The 19,883-nt window shown below is 41.2% G+C and overlaps 1 protein-coding gene across 1 annotated transcript; it reads left to right on the top strand.

Moving 5' to 3' along the window:
- The first annotated feature begins 1,009 nt into the window (after positions 1-1,009).
- Positions 1,010-18,959, top strand: rit1 (Ras-like without CAAX 1). The gene is made up of 6 exons (XM_079522754.1): positions 1,010-1,214; positions 10,978-11,068; positions 13,865-13,921; positions 15,004-15,077; positions 15,982-16,173; positions 17,378-18,959. The coding sequence occupies exons 2-6, from the start codon at positions 10,987-10,989 to the stop codon at positions 17,606-17,608; spliced, it is 636 nt and encodes a 211-aa protein (XP_079378880.1). The 5' UTR covers positions 1,010-1,214; positions 10,978-10,986; the 3' UTR covers positions 17,609-18,959.
- Positions 18,960-19,883: the final 924 nt, after the last annotated feature.

Genomic DNA, 19,883 nt, shown 5'->3' with positions numbered 1-19,883 from the left:
CTATACAGTAATATAGGCTAAATTCATAGTGAATCAGCAAAAATAAAATAAAGAATACATTTCACACTGCTTTGCATTCCACTATACTAGGCTACTCTTATCTCTCCCCTCTCTAGGGCATACACGTGCACGCAACACGTGCACGCACGCACACACGCACACACACACGTGTACACACACACACACACACACACACACACACACACACACACACACACACACACACACACACACACACACACACACACTCAGCGTTTTGCAAAGGGAAAATATGCGCAGAGAAGTGAGCTGTCACAAGATCAGTAGCCCTGCACTCTGTTAAACTCTTCTGAGAGTGTACACATTATGGTACCAGATGCATCCGTACGGGTGCAAATTGTGTAATGTGTAGGCCTACATTCTCAGTGGTGGGCAGTAGCTACTTACTGTACTTACTGTACTTACTGGTACAGTAACAGTATCAGCCTATAAGTAAATGTACTTAAGTGCATTTACTTATTATACTTTACCAGTAAGTACTTTTATTATATTTATTTTTTACAAGCTCATAGATTTCACGTATTCACTACATTTCAAATATTGTCTATTTTGACGCCACTATGACCTAGAATTCTATCTCTAGGGACTCTTAACTGGGATATAAATGTAGTCTACAAAAGACTGTTTTTACAGCCTTATTTCAAGGAGTGAAATGGCATATAGATCTACAAGTTCTGCTATTTTCACTATTTTTGAACATTTCTGAAAATGTCTGATTTATTATGATTAATTATATTTAAAAAAATGCAATACACCAAAACATTAATAAAGGAAAATGTACCTCATAATTTGCACGTTTGAATTATTGAGTATCTAGTGCTTTCCCGGATCTATCTAATATAAGTACTTATTTGTCCACCATTCCGACTTTAGAGTATTTTTAGTTTTTGACAGTTGCCAAGAAGAGTAGCAGGAGCTTTAATATAACGGGCGGAGGGACCCTGCATGGGGCCTGCGGGGCTGGTCCCTCCTGTCCTGTGCATGCACATACTGCTGCTGTACTACTTGCACTGTCTGTGTGTGTGTGCGTGCGTGCGTGTGTGTACATGTTGTGTTTATAGTGTTTATGGATGTTTTTGTCTCGTAGAACAGACTCCATGCAGCGATCAGAGGCACAGAAAGGCCAGAGGACCGTGTACAGTGCAGATATGAGGCGATACATTTAGCGACCGGAGGTGAGTGAACGTGTTTATTCAGCAACTTTGTGTCGTTTTGTAGTGTCACTGTCTGACTGCAAGGCCATGCGTTTCTATTGCTATGGGAGCTATTTCGTGCTATCGAGCTAAAACATTATGAATGATCAGCTCTCCAAATGAAGCAGACATGAGCGTTATTGTTGAATTAACTGTAGCAGTGCTAAAACCGCGATGGCGGGTCGGGTTTTTTTTTGCAGTGCCTCCACTGGTTTTACTGGGAGCTGTAATAAAGAAAGTGGGGGAAAGGTTGAGTTCATGTTCTCTTCAACTCTCTTTGACCGTCCGTGTCGAACAGTGTGGTGGCAGAAAGTAATCTGTTGTTGTTATTTTTTTACTTAAGTAACATTTGCAATAGCCTACCACCATATAAAAATACTTTGTCAAAGGTAAAAGGTCTTTATAGCTGTGTTCAAAATGTTGCTTGAGTGAAAAGTGCAAAATATATTGCCATCAACATATACTTGAAGTACAAAAGTAAATATACTCACATTTATTTTAAGTATACTTCTACAGAAAGCCAATAACGATTTAAATCTCATGGGTCCAAAACATCACCTAACATCACCTGACTATAACTAAAGTTGTCAAATAATTGCAGTGGCGTAGCCTACTGAAAAAGAAATATTTGTGATGTAGTGGAGTAGAGTAAGTAGAAAGTATCATAAAATAGAAATACTCAAGTATTTTGAAATATTATTTACTTCACTTAAGTACTTCACTTATGTACTGTACGTAATCGTAATGTACTGTATTGTTACTTATTACTTTACACCACTTTTTGACAACTGAGATACATTTGGAATACAAATAAGTGTGATTATTCTTGGGTGCGTTTGTCTGTCAGGCAGCAAGAAGGGCTACTGTTTGTTGTGGTGGTTAATATCAAGTGTTTAAAAAGGGAAAATCTTATGAATAAATCCAAAGCAATTGTATCCCCCTACCTCCCCAAACAGCTGAAATTAAACTGCATGGGTGAGGGTTTATGTCCAAAATTGAGAGAGAAAGAGAGAGAGAGAATAACTATGTACTCTGTAGTACTGTATTGTAAATTAATATGCATTTGGCTGCAAAGTGCAAACCCTCCATCTGAAAATATATAGTGCCAGGGACTCGCATACAATATTTGTGCTGTTAAAATGTAGGCGTATATTTATATGCTTGTAGATTTCTTGCTTTTTCTTCTAATAGCTGATGCATATAGGGTTAAAGTGGTTCAACTGATTGTGATGCTGTATTGACTCATTTAGACTCCTGGCACCTTTACTGGCCTATATTATGATGCTGTAGTTGCTGTTTAAGGCTTGGATGGAGGGTGGGCATTAGCCTGGCTAATAAGCCAGACTCAAATCACACTGTCCGCCGGCAGGCAATTTTTTTTTGGCAATGGCTGATTCGGTCTGGCTTATTAGCCAGGCTAGGTGGGCATAGGGCCTTATGTGGCCTTCAAGGACCCCCCTCCCTCACCAAAAAACCACCATCATACCAAGAAGGTATGTCTGATGGTAGGGTTGCTGGGTATGGGATATGATTATGGACATGTCACCATATGGTCATGTTTTCTATCTATGTCCTCATCACTAAATCGGGATCCGCTTGGAATTCCGACGTGGCTTTTTAGTAATGGGGCGAGTCGGAATACTAATCGGAGCTACTACCTTGATTTTCAAAGCCTTGTACTTAATGATACTATGTTGATTGTGGTTTAGAAACAACAGAAACAAGAGTTTTATAGACACATGATTTGGTTAATTATTTGTTTATGTTGTTGATTAAGTTTATCATACAAGTGGATAACTTATTGTAGGCCTACTACAGTGTAAACAACCTCCATTTTGAATAGAGTGAATCACATTCTTTGAGTTTTCGCTGTAAGAGAATTAGATGTTAGATGCTAGATTAGATGCTAGATTAGATGCTAGATTAGATGCTTAGATGTTAGTTTCTCCATTTGTAACTCTGAGAGCGTACGGATGGAACCAAATGGACGGGTCTCAGAGTTGAATTCAACCATCCAGTGGGGTTATGCTGTCTGTGTACTAGACTGTTGGCCACTGTGTTACCCTATGAAATCACATGATTGCCTGTCAAGCCAATATGAGTCAGTTCCTCTTTTGTGTGTGTGTGTGTGTGTGTGTGTGTGTGTGTGTGTGTGTGTGTGTGTGTGTGTGTGTGTGTGTGTGTGTGTGTGTGTGTGTGTGTGTGTGTGTGTGTGTGTGTGTGTGTGTGTGTGTGTGTGTGTGTGTGTGTGTGTGTGTGTGTGTGTGTGTGTGTGTGAGAGAGAGTGACACTGTGTGTGTGTGTGTGTGTTCATTTGAGTCAAGTCATTTGATGGTAGACCGATGTGACCAGGCACATACACACACAGGAACTCATTACAGACTGGAAAAGGGACTTTTACTTAGCTAAGTTTTTACTTAACTAGTTACTAGGTAATAACATTACTGTGATATTATGACATTCCTCGGTAACTAGCCCATTTAGACCGGAACAGTTTTCTGCAAAACTTGTCACTGGAAATTATTTCACAGCCTCATAGTAGATAAAACATGAAATGACACAGATGCTTTCCCTGATTCAAAGTATAAAGTAGTATTGGTCACAACAGGACGTAACACGGGCTAGTAGTGTAACTTATTACAATTGCCAAAACTGTAATATTACATTTATTAATCCAAGCAATTTACTGTCATGTTTGTTACAATGAATAGTCGTGTACTTAAGTAAATATACTTAAGTATATATTAAGTAAGTGTACTTTACACTGTAAAGTATCTACAATAGTACATTTACTTAAGTAGGCTACTGTAACTTAAGTACAATTGTGAGTTATTTGTACTTGAGTAATTCAAATTTCCAATACTTTTCCTTCTACACAACATCTCAGAGAGAAATATTGTACTCCCTGTATCTACAACCTGGCAACGTGTTGTGACGTGATGCATTGTTTGCTTGTAGATCTGTTCTTTTATAGCATAGATAGTGCCCTCTCTCAAAGCTGCTATTATTATTATTATTATTATCACCGGTATTATTATTACAATTATTATTATTATTATTAAAAGTAATTTAATATAACTGGTAATGCAACCAGTTACTCTTGATCACAAGTAATGCAACAACCTTTTAAAGGACTAATAAGTAATTTAGTAACATATTACTCTTCCTGGTTAACGTGCCCAACAACGCACAGGACCCTTCAAAGGTTATTTTTCGCGACCCAACTCAACGTAGATGCAGATGAAATGAGTCTGCTGAGAACAAGGTTATATGAGTCCATTCTGTCTGCAAAGTCAGAGGTCAAGTGTCTTGCCCAGGGACACATTGCCGCAGAGGCCTGGAATCAAACCTGGGACCTTCTATTTCAATGCTATTGAGTTGAGTGAAAAAGATACATAGGCTACATGAGGTTTAAAATAGCATTTCCACATAGCTACCTTCTTAAAATAATGGTCTGAAGTCCTATTTTTCAAGTTCTTTCTAAAAGAATAAAAAGCATTATGAAAAAGACTCCAGCCATTGTTTTAAGAAGGTGCCGATTATGCGGTGGAGAACATGGCTGTTTGTAGAGTCCATTCTGTCGCGAGGTGCAAAAGACCACTCAGCGCCAGTGTTGCCATGTCCGCTTATAAGAAGTGTTGCTCATTTGGGCTTGTTTCTAAAGTGTAGTTGCTTACTGGTATTTGGACTTGTTTTTAAAGTGTTTAGGCTTGTTTCTAAAGTAACTTTGTTTATTTGGGCTTGCTATAATGTTGTTTAAACAAGTGGTCCTGAAACATTTTCCTTTCAATGACCCCCAAATGAATATGAAATTGTCCACAGACGGTTATGACAAGATTGTTTTTGAAAATAGCAGATCTACAAGCATGGCGATGCGACACATTGTGAGCTTATACTGTTATTTTCAAAAAGCCAATGTGTGTATACGTAGGTGTAAAGTGCTCATGATTTCATAGACGTGGTTGCTTATTTCTCTCGCGGCACAGTGAGGCCTGTACGCATGAGGTCTTTGAGCCAAGAATGTAGGTTAGGCCGCCGTGTCGTGTCGTGTCATGGTTAAAGATTATGGCTCAGGAGGAATGAATGAATGCACGACTGAAGTGGACGTTACGCATGTGTTTTTCTGTGGACGGGATTTGAAGCAGCACAGCCCTAATGCAGAGTAGACGCATATTATTACAGTAGTAATTCTCCACCTTTGGAATTTCAACGGTATGCAATGCATCATCAGATGCATTGCATCAGACTCTTTTATCATCTCTGGGACGCCAATCTGTGGCTCTGTGCTGTAGATTAATCCTCAGTGTTCATTTAACTCTGAGAGTTTACGAATGGAACCAAATGGACCATTGTTTCCATTCATACGCTCTCAGAGTTACAAAGGGAGATATTAACACCTAGGTTCTCTCTCGTAGCTAAAACTCAAATTATGACAAATGGGTTATAACTAAGAACATAAATTACATTGGACTAATAGAGGGTATGTCGATACTATGAGTATAATGGAGACTATTATAGAGAGGGTATAATGGAGACTGCGCATGCATAAAGTGAGTGGCAAAGTGAGTTTAATGTTGTTTACCGTCATTTAATGCAATCGGATGTATGGGCTGTCCCTACCCTAACCCTAACCCAGAGTTGGGCCCCTGTTGGCCCTTGTACCTGATGTGGGCAACGCCTGGCATACAAGCTTCAAGCTTGCTTCCATTTCAGAAATATGAATAGCACGTTTTTGTTTGTCATGCGAGTTGATGTCACACGCTGTGTGTGTGTGTGTGTGTGTGTGTGTGTGTGTGTGTGTGTGTGTGTGTGTGTGTGTGTGTGTGTGTGTGTGTGTGTGTGTGTGTGTGTGTGTGTGTGTGTGTGTGTGTGTGTGTGTGTGTGTGTGTGTGTGTGTGTGTGTGTGTGTGTGTGTGTGTGTGTGTGTGTGTGTGTGTGTGTGTGTGTGTGTGTGTGTGTGTGTGTGTGTGTGTGTGCAACACAAGCCCTTTTAATGTGCGCTAACGCCTTCAGCCAACTTGCCTGCCACACCGCAAGCAGTTGGAACGACATCTTGTGATTGCATGACGTTTTGGCTGCAATTAAATTATTTCAGTCAAAAGATGTGTTGTCCCATGGAGATGAATATAGTTTATGAAACACTGGGAATTTGATTAGGCTGCTCTGTTCATTTCAGAAGGTTTTCTGTCGTATGATATTTTAAACTTAAATACTTCACCCCCCCCAATAAAAATATGTTTTGTCCTATCAATTACTCTACGTACTGAACTCATAAACCCTTGAATTCAGAGAGATTTCTTTTGTTAATGTTGCATTCCTGAGACAATATTTGACGAATTGGAGACCGTTTTAACAATAGTAAAACCATATTTAAAACATTCTCTTTGAACCTGAGTCATCATCAGCAGGCTCAGTGAGAGTTGTTTTATATAGTTATATAGTTTTACGTTGTTCTCAAGCCTGTGAGCTTGTAACTCTGGAATAATAGATTTAGATTTAATAAAACGTTTTAAGAACTACTGATTTAGAAGGCATTTGTAGAATCTTGTGTTATTTGGAATGATGTCTTTGTTTTGTAGACCAACCCTTTAATACCACGTTCTTAGTTCGGCAGACTGGGAATTGACTGTCAGGCTTTAGCGCCCATGTGGTACAACCCATAACTAGGGCTGTCACAAATTATGACAAACTTGTCGATTAACCCTTAGAAGAGCAAAGACGCCAATTGGCGTCTTCATCAGAATTCCGTAAATGAGCAATGACGCCAATTGGCGTCTTTCTCTTTTTTGATTAATCTAAACATATTAATATGCTCCGAAGCGCTGTTTAAATTCCTGAGCTTATATTCCAACTACATTACCCAGAAAACCCGTGTCACGTGACACACGTGTACGTGTTGCCATTGGAAGCTGGTCCCACCCCCTGTAAACAGTGGGGGCAGAGGGAGTCTTCATAGTTTTCATTGTTTTGCCTGTTTTGCCGTCTCGCCCGAGCGATTTTCTAGCAGAAAAAGTTGAAAGCAGTACTATTTATTTGAGCGAGTTTTGTGGTAGTAGTATTGATCCATACGCGTCCCAGTCGCCTTCTCCAGGCGGAGTAGCCCTGGTCCAGTGCTTACAGCGAGACTCGCTGCTCCCTCCCTCCTTTTTTCATTGTCTCCCCATCGTCGTCCGATGAGCTATACCGGGAAACCATTGAAGAAGACGATCAACCCGGAATGTTTTGAGGTAATCTTATTGTAGAAAATGCCCTTCTATAGTGATCAGAAATCATAAGATGATCGCTACAAATAGATGCTTGGATAATTACTACTACTAGTCAGATCATGACGCCAGAATGACTCACCACGATGGCCCCCAGCCATTAGCCAGCACCAAAGGTGCTGGCTAATGGGGGGGTTGGTGTCGGTCGGTGCATTGGTGCTGGCTAATGGCTGGAGGGTGGTGTCGATCGGTTGGTCGGTGCAGTACAAATGTATCGTAGCAGGCATGCACGCATGGCAGTACAAGTATTTTATATTGTAGCGTGCCTTATAGGCGATCTGATCTTTAGAGTAATGTTCGCTCCTTTTATTTACTGTCTACAAAGACGGAGAACAAACATGCATCGTTTACTGAAGCAACGCGTGGTTATAATGACCTTGCTACAAGGATCGGAGGGGGGACGGGGAGTGAAGCTAACAGTAGCGTATTATATAAGATCTGTATGACATTTCATTGACGTCTGAGCTTGCATGATAATCGCATTCATTGTATATTGTATACAATCATGATTGTACATTGTTTAGTGTGTCTCCGTGTGATGATGATGATGACGATGATGTCAGATAGCCTACGTCCCCCCCCCCCCCCCCCCCCAACTGGCTATTGGCCGGGCTGACTACAGCTAAATGTTTATTTTTATATATTTAGAACTGGCATCAGATGAGGAGGAGGATGATGATGATGATGGTGATGATGAAGACGAAGAGTCAAGACTGCGATGGAGTTCTCCGACACTGAACCGGATGCATTCATTCATTTCAGTTGTTGTTTTTTTTAAATTTAGCCTACACACACACACACCGTCAAGAACAACTGGAATGCAGTGGTTTGGGGACACTGGGGAGTTTGGGGACAACTGTTTTGTATGTAGGCCTATTTATTTTCTGTAATATTTATTATAATTGTATTATGTTAGTAGTCATAAAAAATAAAAGACGCTTTTACAATGAGTTAGACCTGTCATGGCTATTTTGTTCACTATTCTGAGGTTTATGGTTTGACTAAGCGAGTTTCAACTGTGATTTACTCTGTAACGGTAGATGGTAAGAACCCAATTTTTTGTTATAATACAGTATACATTCAAGTCTATATTTTGATACATATCATGGGCACAAAGTCATATCAAAACAATGTCCTTGGATGTGTTTTTTATCAAAACTGTTTCTTCACAACAGGTTTTTGAGATACATGCATGAATAGACAAGGTACTGGTAAGACTATGTAAACATGGTACATATAAAATGTGCGTTAGAATGTCTAATTTTACCCCAAAAAAGAATTGAGTTTATATGATGTTCCATTTCAGAGCTAGGGGGACTTTTAGCTGGATAGGTCAGATTGATCATGACTGACCATGCTATTTATAGATGGCAAAATATCTACAGTGGTACATGTGAGAAACTTTTTATTTTATTCTAATTGAACTAGACAACTCACCCTTTAAAATGAGATATTGCATGGCTATGTACGCCCAGCAGAAAAAAAGTTATTTAGAAAATAAAACTTCAACCGGGCATAACTTTTTTTGTTGTCCTAGAAACACTACCCAGTGTAAATGCAGGCTCTTTTAAATGGCTTCCAACACAAAAACTGTGTAATATCACTTATTTTTTCTTTTTTTCTGGATAATCCTCCCTACTATAGAGTGTTCTGACCATATAAGGAGTTCCTCCCTGTCCCCAGTGAGCCCCTGGGGTAAAAAAAACCCTAGTTTCAGTTTTGGTGGCGGGTGGCAAAGCCTTCATCCAATCAGGATGAGCAATCATGATCGACTGGGGGCGGGCCTTGGTGCACATGCTGTTGGCCTGTTGCACTTCCCCCCACTGTAGAGCGTGCATGTGCACATTTTGTTACCGGGGTGGACTGGGTGGTTTTCCAAATCACCCAAATCACTGAATGCTCCTTTAATGTCTCAAATAATTGCAATTAAGGATTTTATTGTGTTTCTGACATTGAACATGACTACCGTAATATGTAATATTATTATATTTTAGATATTATATTATAAAAACATTAATAAAGGAAATGGCTGATCTACAAGCTCAAAACAAGTCTGTTATTTCCAGTATTATTGAAAATGTTTGAAAATAATCAATATTTTTAAACAAGGAACTAATGATGATGATGCCCATGATATGTTTTTTTATTCAAATAAGTGTTAATGTAAATAGCTCTATGTTCTGATAACAATCATTTCTTATAGTGTTTATTCAGTAACAGGGATATCCCTGTCTCTCTAGTGCTCTAGTTCCAGGTCACCAATTTCATCCAATCAGGAGAGAGTACCATTCATCAGCTTAATTTGTATAGTGCTCCACTTCCTATTTTGTCTGCTCATTTATTTATTTAATCACTTGTATGATACTTGTATCCTGTATGAGTTCTTCCTCTTGATTGGCATAAATTGATATCCTGACCTGAAATTGTATTTCCTGTTTACTGAAGAGACAGGGAGACTACCGTTACTGACTGAACAAATAGGGCTCCATTTTCGTAACCGCTAAACCCCTCCTAAACTTCTTTGCCTTTTTTACTATTTTGAAAAACGTTTTTGAATAGTTCAACTAGCCAATCTACATTGACACGTGTAGACTGGCCATTTTAACTATTCAAAAATGTTTTGCAAAATAGTAAAAAAAAGGCAAAGAAGTTTAGGGATAAGGGGTTTAGCGGTGACGAAAATGGAGCCCATAGTCTTGCGTAGCCAGACAACTATTCAATCTCTGAAGGCTATATAGAGTCTGGAACTACACCTCCCGAAATCTGAGTAAGGAAGCCGTTCATGAAGACACCTTTTATTTTTATTTTTTAATTTCTATTTCTGCTAAGCAGACAAGCTATATATGTTTAGATGATTTCGATTTATATTCGGATATATTTGTGCGACTGTAAAGACGGAAGTGAAAAGGAGGCGTCACATCCGCTTTATATTTTACTCATTATGAGAGCTTCCGCGTCCCAGAATGTATGACTGGAAGCATTTGAAAAAATGTGGGAGGCAACACTCTGGCCACGCAAGACTACTGCACATCTATAGCAATGATATCAGAATATAAAGCTTTAACCCATTTTGGGCGGGAACCCCTTTTGGTGTTAGCATTATGTTATGCTTTAGCTATTGAAAAATAGCAGATCTACAAGCTCATAGCGCGCCACCGAGTGGCGCGCTACGAGCTTGTAGGTCTGCTATTTTTGAAAGATCGAAGAACGACTGACATAGAAACATAGCTTTTTCAGAAAACTGTCATGATGTAGAAGACATTTTTAGAATCTGATCTCAGGTCAAAATGGTTTAAACTATAAAACATAACATAAAACATACAAAAATTCTATATATGACTTACTCCACCTCTAACAAGTGTACAGGAATGGAACCAAATGGATCCGTAAGGGTCTGCAGTGCACACATTTGTATCTGAGTTACAAATGGAGATATTGACGTGTGTGTGTGTGTGCGTGCGTGCGTGTGTTTCCTCCTCCAGGCTGAATGAATGGAGACTTCGGGGGGCTCTGGCGGGCTCTCCCGTGAATACAAGCTGGTCATGCTGGGTGAAGGAGGGGTGGGGAAGAGTGGTAAGTTTACCCATGAGCATCCCGTTCAATCACTAAACCTAACAACCCTAAGGGTAGGGATGGGCAATTAACCGGAACTATTGACCAAAAAACGACTTATTCCTGAGAAATCGAGAACCACGGTTTTTCCACCAGTTTTTTCTTCTTGCATTAATAAGCCGTTTCTCTTAAAAATGTTCTTTATGAGATAGTAAACAAGCAGTTGTATCCTAATTAGACACCATATTACTGTCCAGTACTTACATTTTTCTGTGATTCCTTACCACAAATTTTAATATGAAATTATTCGCTAATAACAGACCAAGTAGGAGATAAGTTATTTAAAACCATTTTATGAGATCATATTTGTATTAAAAATCAGGTCTTAATAGGTTAAAATGGTATCATGTCCTTGAAATAAACTATTGAGAATCACTGATCCCATGCCTATGATCACTAGCCTGGCTAATAAGCCAGACTCAAATCACACTGTCGTGTGGTATTTGAGTCTGGAGATGCTGTGTATGGATCTTGTTTCCCGGGGGGTGGGTTCAAACATTTTCTCTTTGACGCAATTGGTTAGAGGTACTGTCAGTCAAAGGTCTCAAGCATTGAATGTCACTGTACCAAAACCCGCCCATATTGCATACCGTGTCCCGATTGGCCACACCAGTTCTCTGGTGTAGGAAATGGCCGTACAATTGAGCCTCTCCAGACTGTAATCCGCCGGCAGGCAATTATTTTTTGCCAACGGCTGATTCGGTCTGGCTTATTAGCCAGGCTATATGATCACAAACGGTACTGTATCCTATGTTATCAACAACAAATTCCATGTTAAAAAAACATTCCACGGACACTGCCATTTTGCATGGAATCTTACTTTATTCTACATTATGAACAACAAAAAAGTTTGAGTATAACACCCGGAGTTGAAACGTGTTTCTGTGAGTCTGTGACGTGACATGAGCTGACCTGATTGTGTGGGTCACACGTTTTAGTAGAACAACCGTGATGTCTCTGTGCCGTGAGGAGCCGTCGACATCGACATTTCTTGTTAATTAAAAACATTGATTGTTTGACGGCAACAGAAAATTGCAAGCACATTTTCTAAACCCAAGTCAAAGTGTACTGCTGCTGATGAGCACATCCCTGGGCCATGGTAGGGGGCCTGTGCTCGGTCGGTCTACCACGACTACAGCGTCTGTCTCGATTTACCCTTTGCTACTACTTCATCCCAAGGTTATTAGTCTGTAATCTTGTAATTGGAACACTTTATTCCACTGGAGTAGTCTTTTTTTTGATTCGCTACTCCTCCCACAGTTTTGACTGTAGTTGAGACCGTGGGTCTTCAACCTTCAAGCCAAGGACCCAAGGGCACTGGAGGGGTCTGAATGTCTATTGGGGGATGCCTGGTCTAATTATTTATTTCTTTTTCCCGACCGGCGCTGGTGCATGCCATGGTCTAGCACCGTTTCCATTTTGCTGCGTAATAGTCGTTGCGTATTGGCTGCATACGTGCAGTAACTTCAGATGCTCTTAGTCTCAACTCAATCAAGGTGTCAGATGTGCAACAATGTGAGTCATGATGCCCCACACACAAATAATGTCCCTGCACTTACCCCCACTACATATTAAAACTGTGTTGCAGATTAAACCTTTCCATAGATTTCATAGAGGGCTTCATAGACTTGGGCATTATCTATTCTATTAATATGTTGGGATTTTTTAAACACTCAATGCTTGGTCTGCTCTTTGTCCCTACACTGTAGGGATGATATTTTCGGAGAATTGGTGTAGAGTCTACACCAACTCTCCGAAAATAACATTTGCGAGGCGTTGTGAGCTTGTAGATCGTCTATTTTTTTTTAGCTATTGTTCCCCATCACACAAAGATTTGGCAGACCCCCTGTAGTTACTCTTGAGGACCCCCTTGTGCACCCGGAACCCCTGTTGAAGACCCCTGGTTTAGATTGTTTAATTTGTTTTTATTTGCATGTATTGTGTGAAAAAAGACAATCTAAAGATTTATTAAAAGTTAAAACTGGTACAGCTAAAACAAATAATTGGAATATAGATTTCATGTAGCCAAACCTTTCATTTGTCAAAAAACTATGTTCAATTAATTAATCTAACAGATTTTATTGGGGCTTGTAAATCTTCCTGGGACCCATCTAAAAGACCATCCTTGGGCCATTACATTGAAAACCTATGTTTTTTGCTCAGGAACATCCAACAGAACTACAAGACAGTTACACCATAAAGCAGTGGTTCTCAACCTGTTCTGGATCAGGGTCCACTTGAAAATCTTGAAAGCGTTCGCCGCCCAGCCATCTGACCACATGTTAAGCCATCTGACCTGTGTGTTCTGGGTTGGATCAATGGAATGAACCTAGTGAACTTTACCCCAAAAATTCTATTGATTACTCACCCCATGGAGACTTGAATTCATGGATATTTTACCCTAAACTAATTTGCCATTTTTTACTATTTAAAAAAACCTTTTAAAATAGTTCAAATAGCCGATCTACAAGCTCACAATGTCTCGATGTAGATCGGCTAGTTGAACTATTTTAAAATGTTTTTCAAAATAGTAAAAAATGGCAAATACGTTTAGGGATAAGGGTGGCGCAAGATGGAGCCCTTAATGTTTTAAAGATGAGACACACACATACACACCCGCACACGCACTATTTTGGTGCCCACTTGCAATACCACCTCCACCAGTGGTCCTGGCCTACAGGTTACTTGAGAAGCACTGCCATAGAGAAATGTCCTCATCATGTCATGTCTTCTTGTCATTCTGTGTCTGTCTCTCAGCGATCATCATGCAGTTCATCAGTCACCGGTTCCCAGAGGACCACGACCCCACCATAGGTGAGACAGAGACCTCCTTCTGATCCTTCTGTTTTTTATGTCCGGTGGGGGATATAATTATGTTTTATCCCTGCTTCTGGTCAGAAGCATGCTTTTCCTTTTTTATATTGTTTCTGTTGGGTCTAACGTTTTGTGTTTTTCAGTAAAGTAATGCCCTACTTCAGTGGTTCCCAAACCTTTTAGCCCGTGACCCAAAAGAGAAATGTGTTGTCTCCCGGGGACCCAAACTAGTGGAAATGGCACATCTACAAGCTTCGCACCGCGTTGTGAGCTTGTAGATGGGCTATTTTGACTACTTCTTAAACATTCATTTTCAAATGTATGGAATTTCTTTAATTTTTTCTACTGAACAAAATCATTGAATTTGTTTTTAATTCGTGAAAAACTTTGCTTTTTTGGGGAATGTTTTTTGAAAAAGTGCATCTTCAACACTACCAGGGCGGCGCCCTGGATAGCCCTACCGACAACCCATGCACATCAGTATACTGTAGTGTAGGGCTTAAGTAGTAGTGTAGGGCATTACGTTGAATTCTTTATGTAGCACACACAGCACATCATTTATACCAGAATTTTGGCCCAGAGATAACTGTTAATACAAGTTTTTATTTGTATTTTTCTGAGTGGTAAGATTGAATCCTCCTGTCAGATATAGAAAGGTCTAATGTGAACTGGGATGAGTTGTTGGACGTGGATGACTGCAGACCAGATGTGGGATGGTTTGACACTTGGCTACAGTTTATTAAACAGAAATTTTTGTATTACCGCGGTTCATAAACACTACGAGACACAGTCAAGCTGTCACAGGCCAGCTCAGCTCTTTCTTTTACCACATAAGCCCTATTTTTAATACATAACCCATTAAGACCATAGGCTTTTTGTCTTCTCAATCCTAACCTTTTTCTGAAAAACCTATGTTGTTATACTGTGTGACGTCAAAAATGTATTTGGCCGTGTACCATCCATCTCAAAATATTTTGTTCCAGGGACCCCCAGAAGCAAAGTGGTGGTTATGAAAAGTCTTATGTAGTATGTTAGGAATTGAAAATAGCTTTATAGAACATAATGTGGTATGTTGTGTTCAGAGGATGCTTACAAGACCCAGATCCGCATCGATGACGAGGCAGCCAACTTGGACATTCTAGACACCGCAGGACAGGTAAACAATCCATGCATCCATTTCTGTTGTCTCTTTTTAAACTTAGTGTGTTTGTTTAGAATCTACTGTTGAGAAGCAACCAGCTGCGCTCTGATTAAAGTGTTACCCACCCGCGTTATAGTTCAGTACCGCTCCGCTCACGTTATACCGTTGTTCAGTACCGCCCGTCCCCGTACTCATGAACTTATAAAAGTATATTTTTCACTCGTCAAACTCGGGTACCCTACGGGGTATTCGCAGATACCCGGCCCGTTGCAGGACTCTGCCTCCACCATCTGTGTGTGAATCCAAAGCAAGCACTTTTGATATACTGTAGGTTCTCTACATCAGTGATTCCCAAACTTTTCTGGTCGAGACCCAAAAGAGAGATTAAACCCAAACTAAAAGAACGAAAATAGCCGATCAACAAGCTCGCAATGCGGCGCCTTGTGCACTTGTAGATCTGCTAGTTTCACTACTTCTTAAACACATTATTATTATTATTATTATTATTATTATTACTTGTTTTCTAATTTATGGAATTTCTTAGATTTTTCTTTTATTCCTTCATGAAATTACAGAGAACATTTTTATTTATGAATTTATTTTGTATTTATTTTATCATTTTTATTTTTATGTTTTGAAATAATAATAAAAAAAATTGTGCATGACCCACAAATGCGTCCCGACCCAGTGTTTGGGAACCAGTAAATAAGTATGCCTTGCTGAGCCATGAGGCCCACAGGGCAGGAGCCCATCTCCTGTTTCTGTAGCGTGAGGCAGCTTGATTTACAAGTACACCCCCTGGACATGATGTACATGTACACCCCCTGGACATGACGCTAGTATGTATGTCGCAGGGAACCAGCGCTCTATGTAAAATGTGCCATTTCCACGTATCGTTTATTGGCGTGTGTGTGTCCAGGCGGAGTTCACGGCCATGAGGGACCAGTATATGCGAGCAGGCGAGGGCTTCATCATCTCCTACTCCATCACTGACCGGAGGAGCTTCCAGGAGGCACGGCACTTCAAGCAGCTCATTGACCGCGTGCGGCGCACCGCCGACACCCCCGTCGTACTGGTGGGCAACAAGTCTGACCTGGCCCACCTGCGCCAGGTGAGGACCATGCTTGTGATTGTGAATACACCTGGTATTAAAGCTGCAATCCTCAACTTATCTGAATGAAATAACAGTTAACACAATGTAACTATTATTGTCTTAGTGTTCCGTCGACTAAAACAACAAAAACTAAAAATGTTTGTCGACTACCTTTTTTCACTGAGGAAAACAAAAAAAAACTAGAAAAAGTGCCCTTCTGGGCACAGGTCTCCACCAGGAGGATAGGACTGTGTGAGATGTTTGGCAAAATGTTTAGGAGTAATATAAACATGTTTGCCTTTGATGGCAATTGGATGATTTGAGGCATTTTGTTCCAAAAATGTGTTTTGCAAAAATCAACCTGTTGGTGGCGCTATAACAGGCCAATGTGAAAAGGGTGGGATATATTCCTCAGCCTAGTAAGAAAATGTGTGAAAGATTTCACGTAAATTGCATGCTGTGTTCATGATTTGAGGCTTTTGTTCAAAACGGGGCAATCTTGCAAACTGTGAAAGCCAATTATAGCCAATTAGGGTGGAATATGAAATATCGGACAGATCCGACTTGAGCACATGACCATAGAGATACTGTGTAACGATTTGTGATATCCAATATCCAAAAATGTGTTTTACAAAAGTCGGCCTCCTGGTGGCGCTATAAATGGCAGATGCGGAAAATGCAGTTCAAAGGTTTGTCCTTGGCCTCTAGGGAGTGTGCATGCAACGTTTCACGCAGATCGATGCAGTTTTAGGTAACAAATGTGAAAAGCTGCCTCATGGTGGCGCTATAACAGGCCGTTCTGGAAAATGCGGGGCAGAGGTTCATCGTTGGCATCTAGGGAGTGTGTGTGCAAAGTTTGGCATCGACCGGGTTAACGGTGCCGGAGATTAGCTGGTAGCGGACGGACGGAAGGACACACACACGGACGGACACACACACACACACGGACGGAGTGCAAAACATACTCTCTCCCCATGCCTTCGGCCTGGTGGAGACAAAAAGCTACGGTGACTAAAAGTAAAGCCCAAACCACACCAGTAGCAACACCTTGGGACAAAACTGTTTGGAGGTCAACCACACCAACTCAACTCCTTGCAACGCAAGGAGTCTCATTGGTGTGGTTGACCTTTTTTTTATTCTGTGAATCAAACACAATTCCACTAAGACTTCCTGATCTCACAAGTTTTCTCCTGTGCTCGTCCCGCCTTGTGACCAAACCCAGGTGGCGGTGGAGGAGGGCCGCGAGCTGGCCCGCGAGTTCCAGTGTCCGTTCTTCGAGACGTCGGCGGCGTTCCGCTACTACATCGACGAGGTGTTCACGGCGCTGGTGCGGCAGATCCGCCAGCGTGAGGCCAAGTCGGTGCGCAGCGGCGACCGCAAGGCCCGGCGCAGCCGCTCATTCTGGGGACGCATCCGCCTCACCTTCCACAAGAAGCATGACACGCAGCACTGAGGGACGCTGTCCACACACACACACACACACACACACACACACACACACACACATGCTACATGCGCACACAGGGGTGCACTACTTTTTGGAGCTGGCATGTCGGAGACGAGAGAGACAGACGGGCAATCCTGAAAGACGGTGAGACTATTCGTCTCACGCTATAGTGGAATGCAGGACACACTCCTTGTACACTGGGGAACCTGTTTTTAGCTGAATAGAAACTGGTGTTAATTGCACTTATCAGAGCTGTTCTGATGTGTGCGAGTGACGTGTGGTGCACCTGACATCTTTAAAATACAGCTCTGCTAGCTCAAAAAATCCCTGTGTGTGTGTGTGCACACACACACACACACACACACACACACACACACACACACACACACACAACTCTACCATGGATATGCATCTGGTGTGGGAGGAACTGAAGAAATGTCCTGCCCAGACCACACGTGGTGACGCCGACCTGTCGGTGGGCTCAGATCACAGCAGAGGGTATAGACATCATAACCAATTGAACCCCAGCGTCAATATTCTTGGGGGAACATGACCAAAAATAGCCAATCTACAAGCTGTGAACTCGTAGATCCGCTATTTTGGGGTTAAGAGATTTGGTGTAGAAGGAATTCAAGTCAAGTTCTCTAAGACTACATCTGTTTAAGTGGTTAAAATCCATTCAAAGTGACCCAAGTGACTCAAGAGATTGTAAACGTGACCAATCTGCTGACCTTTTGGGGGCTGGTGTCCTAGGACGACCTAGGATTCCGTTCTTTGCTGTTCCTTCCGACCACTGAGAAGGAGGTTCGTCGTGAGCCGTTTTCTTGGGCCAACATCACAGAGGTGGAAGAAGCTCACGGAGAGACCCCAACCACTGTCATCTCACTAGAGACAAATAAATACGGTCTGTTCTGCAATCCACACAAACTGCAACCTAAGCATGCTAGGTTTGCAAAGAATATACAGTACATGAATTTACACAAATAAGGTAGTATTTTGAGCTGTAGCAGCAGCACCACCTTCTGGTGAAAGACAGGAATTCTGAACGTCAAGGCTCTTCTGCGTGGTGCACTTGAGGTTCTCCTTTATTCCATTTCCCATGTTGGCATGCTGGGCTGTGGGCAGTGCCCGCAGGAGTGCTGTTTTCTGGTTTGTAGTTCATTTGACTTCCGTTGGCGAGAAAGAAAACTTCAAAGAAAATGGATGCCAACGGTGGTCAATGCACGGCGCTTATTTCCTATTATTGGTTGGCGCCCGGTCGATGTTCACCAGTGTTGAACTGAACACTTCACGAGCGTCCGCCACTTTTAGTTTGTCCGAGCCTTAATGGCAAATGTATGCTTTGTCAACAATAACATTTTGAACTGAACTTTTATTTTCTGTATTTAACGGGGGGAAATAAGTGTCAACGTGACTTTGCGTTTGCAGGTGAAAACGCAGCATTGTTTGGGGGGGTGGGGGGGCTGACACGGCTTCTCAACGAAGTATGAGTTAGCCTCACATGAAAGAGAGCGACTCGTATAGAGAAATAGGGCTTATATCGTTGCTGTTGGGTGGAAACCTTGTATGTTCAAAACGGTTCCTTTTTTGTTATTTTTTACATTTAAATAGGGAAAAAGGATGATACGACACGGCACTCTTGAACGAGAAAAAAACATAAAAAGTAGAAATCTGAAGATACAGGGTTTCTGCCTGACGGCAACGGTAGACCGTATTCAAATTAGTCTTATTCAGCAGGACAACGAGGGCGCGACGTGACACTCCGATGTTTCTAGATATTCACTTCCATGTCACAGTGCGACGCCTTATTAGCACTGTGTCGTTTTCATTTCTTATTTTTTTGTTTTGCAAGACAAATGAACCTTGTTTATGACTTGTGTTGGATCGCGTACTGTCCAGTTGTGCCATCGCTGCACTGTAGACAATGAATTGTTAATGTGGATGTGTGGTTCAGTGTTGGGCCGTAGCTAAGCTACTAGCTGAACTACATTTCCCAGTGGCTTGGGGGTAACTTCACTATTATTCAGAAGCTTCCATGGTTTCTTTACCATGTAGCCGTGTAGCTTTGGCAAAAGCTACATCACTACATTTTCAGTGACACATCAACGTAACAAAAAATAACAACGGATGGGTTTTGAGTGCAGTTTTTTCTTCATATCAAAGATAATTCTCCATCCATCCACTTTAGCTTTTAAAGTCGTATGTTTTATTCAATTACTGTGTCATAACATGTCCTCAGCCACATGACCGACTACATTAGGTACAAAGTAGCTTCAATGTA

Source organism: Electrona antarctica (assembly GCF_951216825.1).
Source record: "Electrona antarctica genome assembly, chromosome: 15".
NCBI classification, from domain to species: domain Eukaryota; kingdom Metazoa; phylum Chordata; class Actinopteri; order Myctophiformes; family Myctophidae; genus Electrona; species Electrona antarctica.
This window is presented reverse-complemented; position numbering and strand designations above follow the sequence as displayed.

Bases quoted from the DNA above. Each gene is read 5' to 3' on its own strand.
- rit1 (XM_079522754.1), top strand. From the start codon at position 10,987: ATGGAGACTTCGGGGGGCTCTGGCGGGCTCTCCCGTGAATACAAGCTG. The intron at 13,922-15,003 runs GTGAGACAGAGA...TGTTGTGTTCAG, and splicing joins GGACCACGACCCCACCATAG to AGGATGCTTACAAGACCCAG. The intron at 16,174-17,377 runs GTGAGGACCATG...GACCAAACCCAG, and splicing joins ACCTGGCCCACCTGCGCCAG to GTGGCGGTGGAGGAGGGCCG.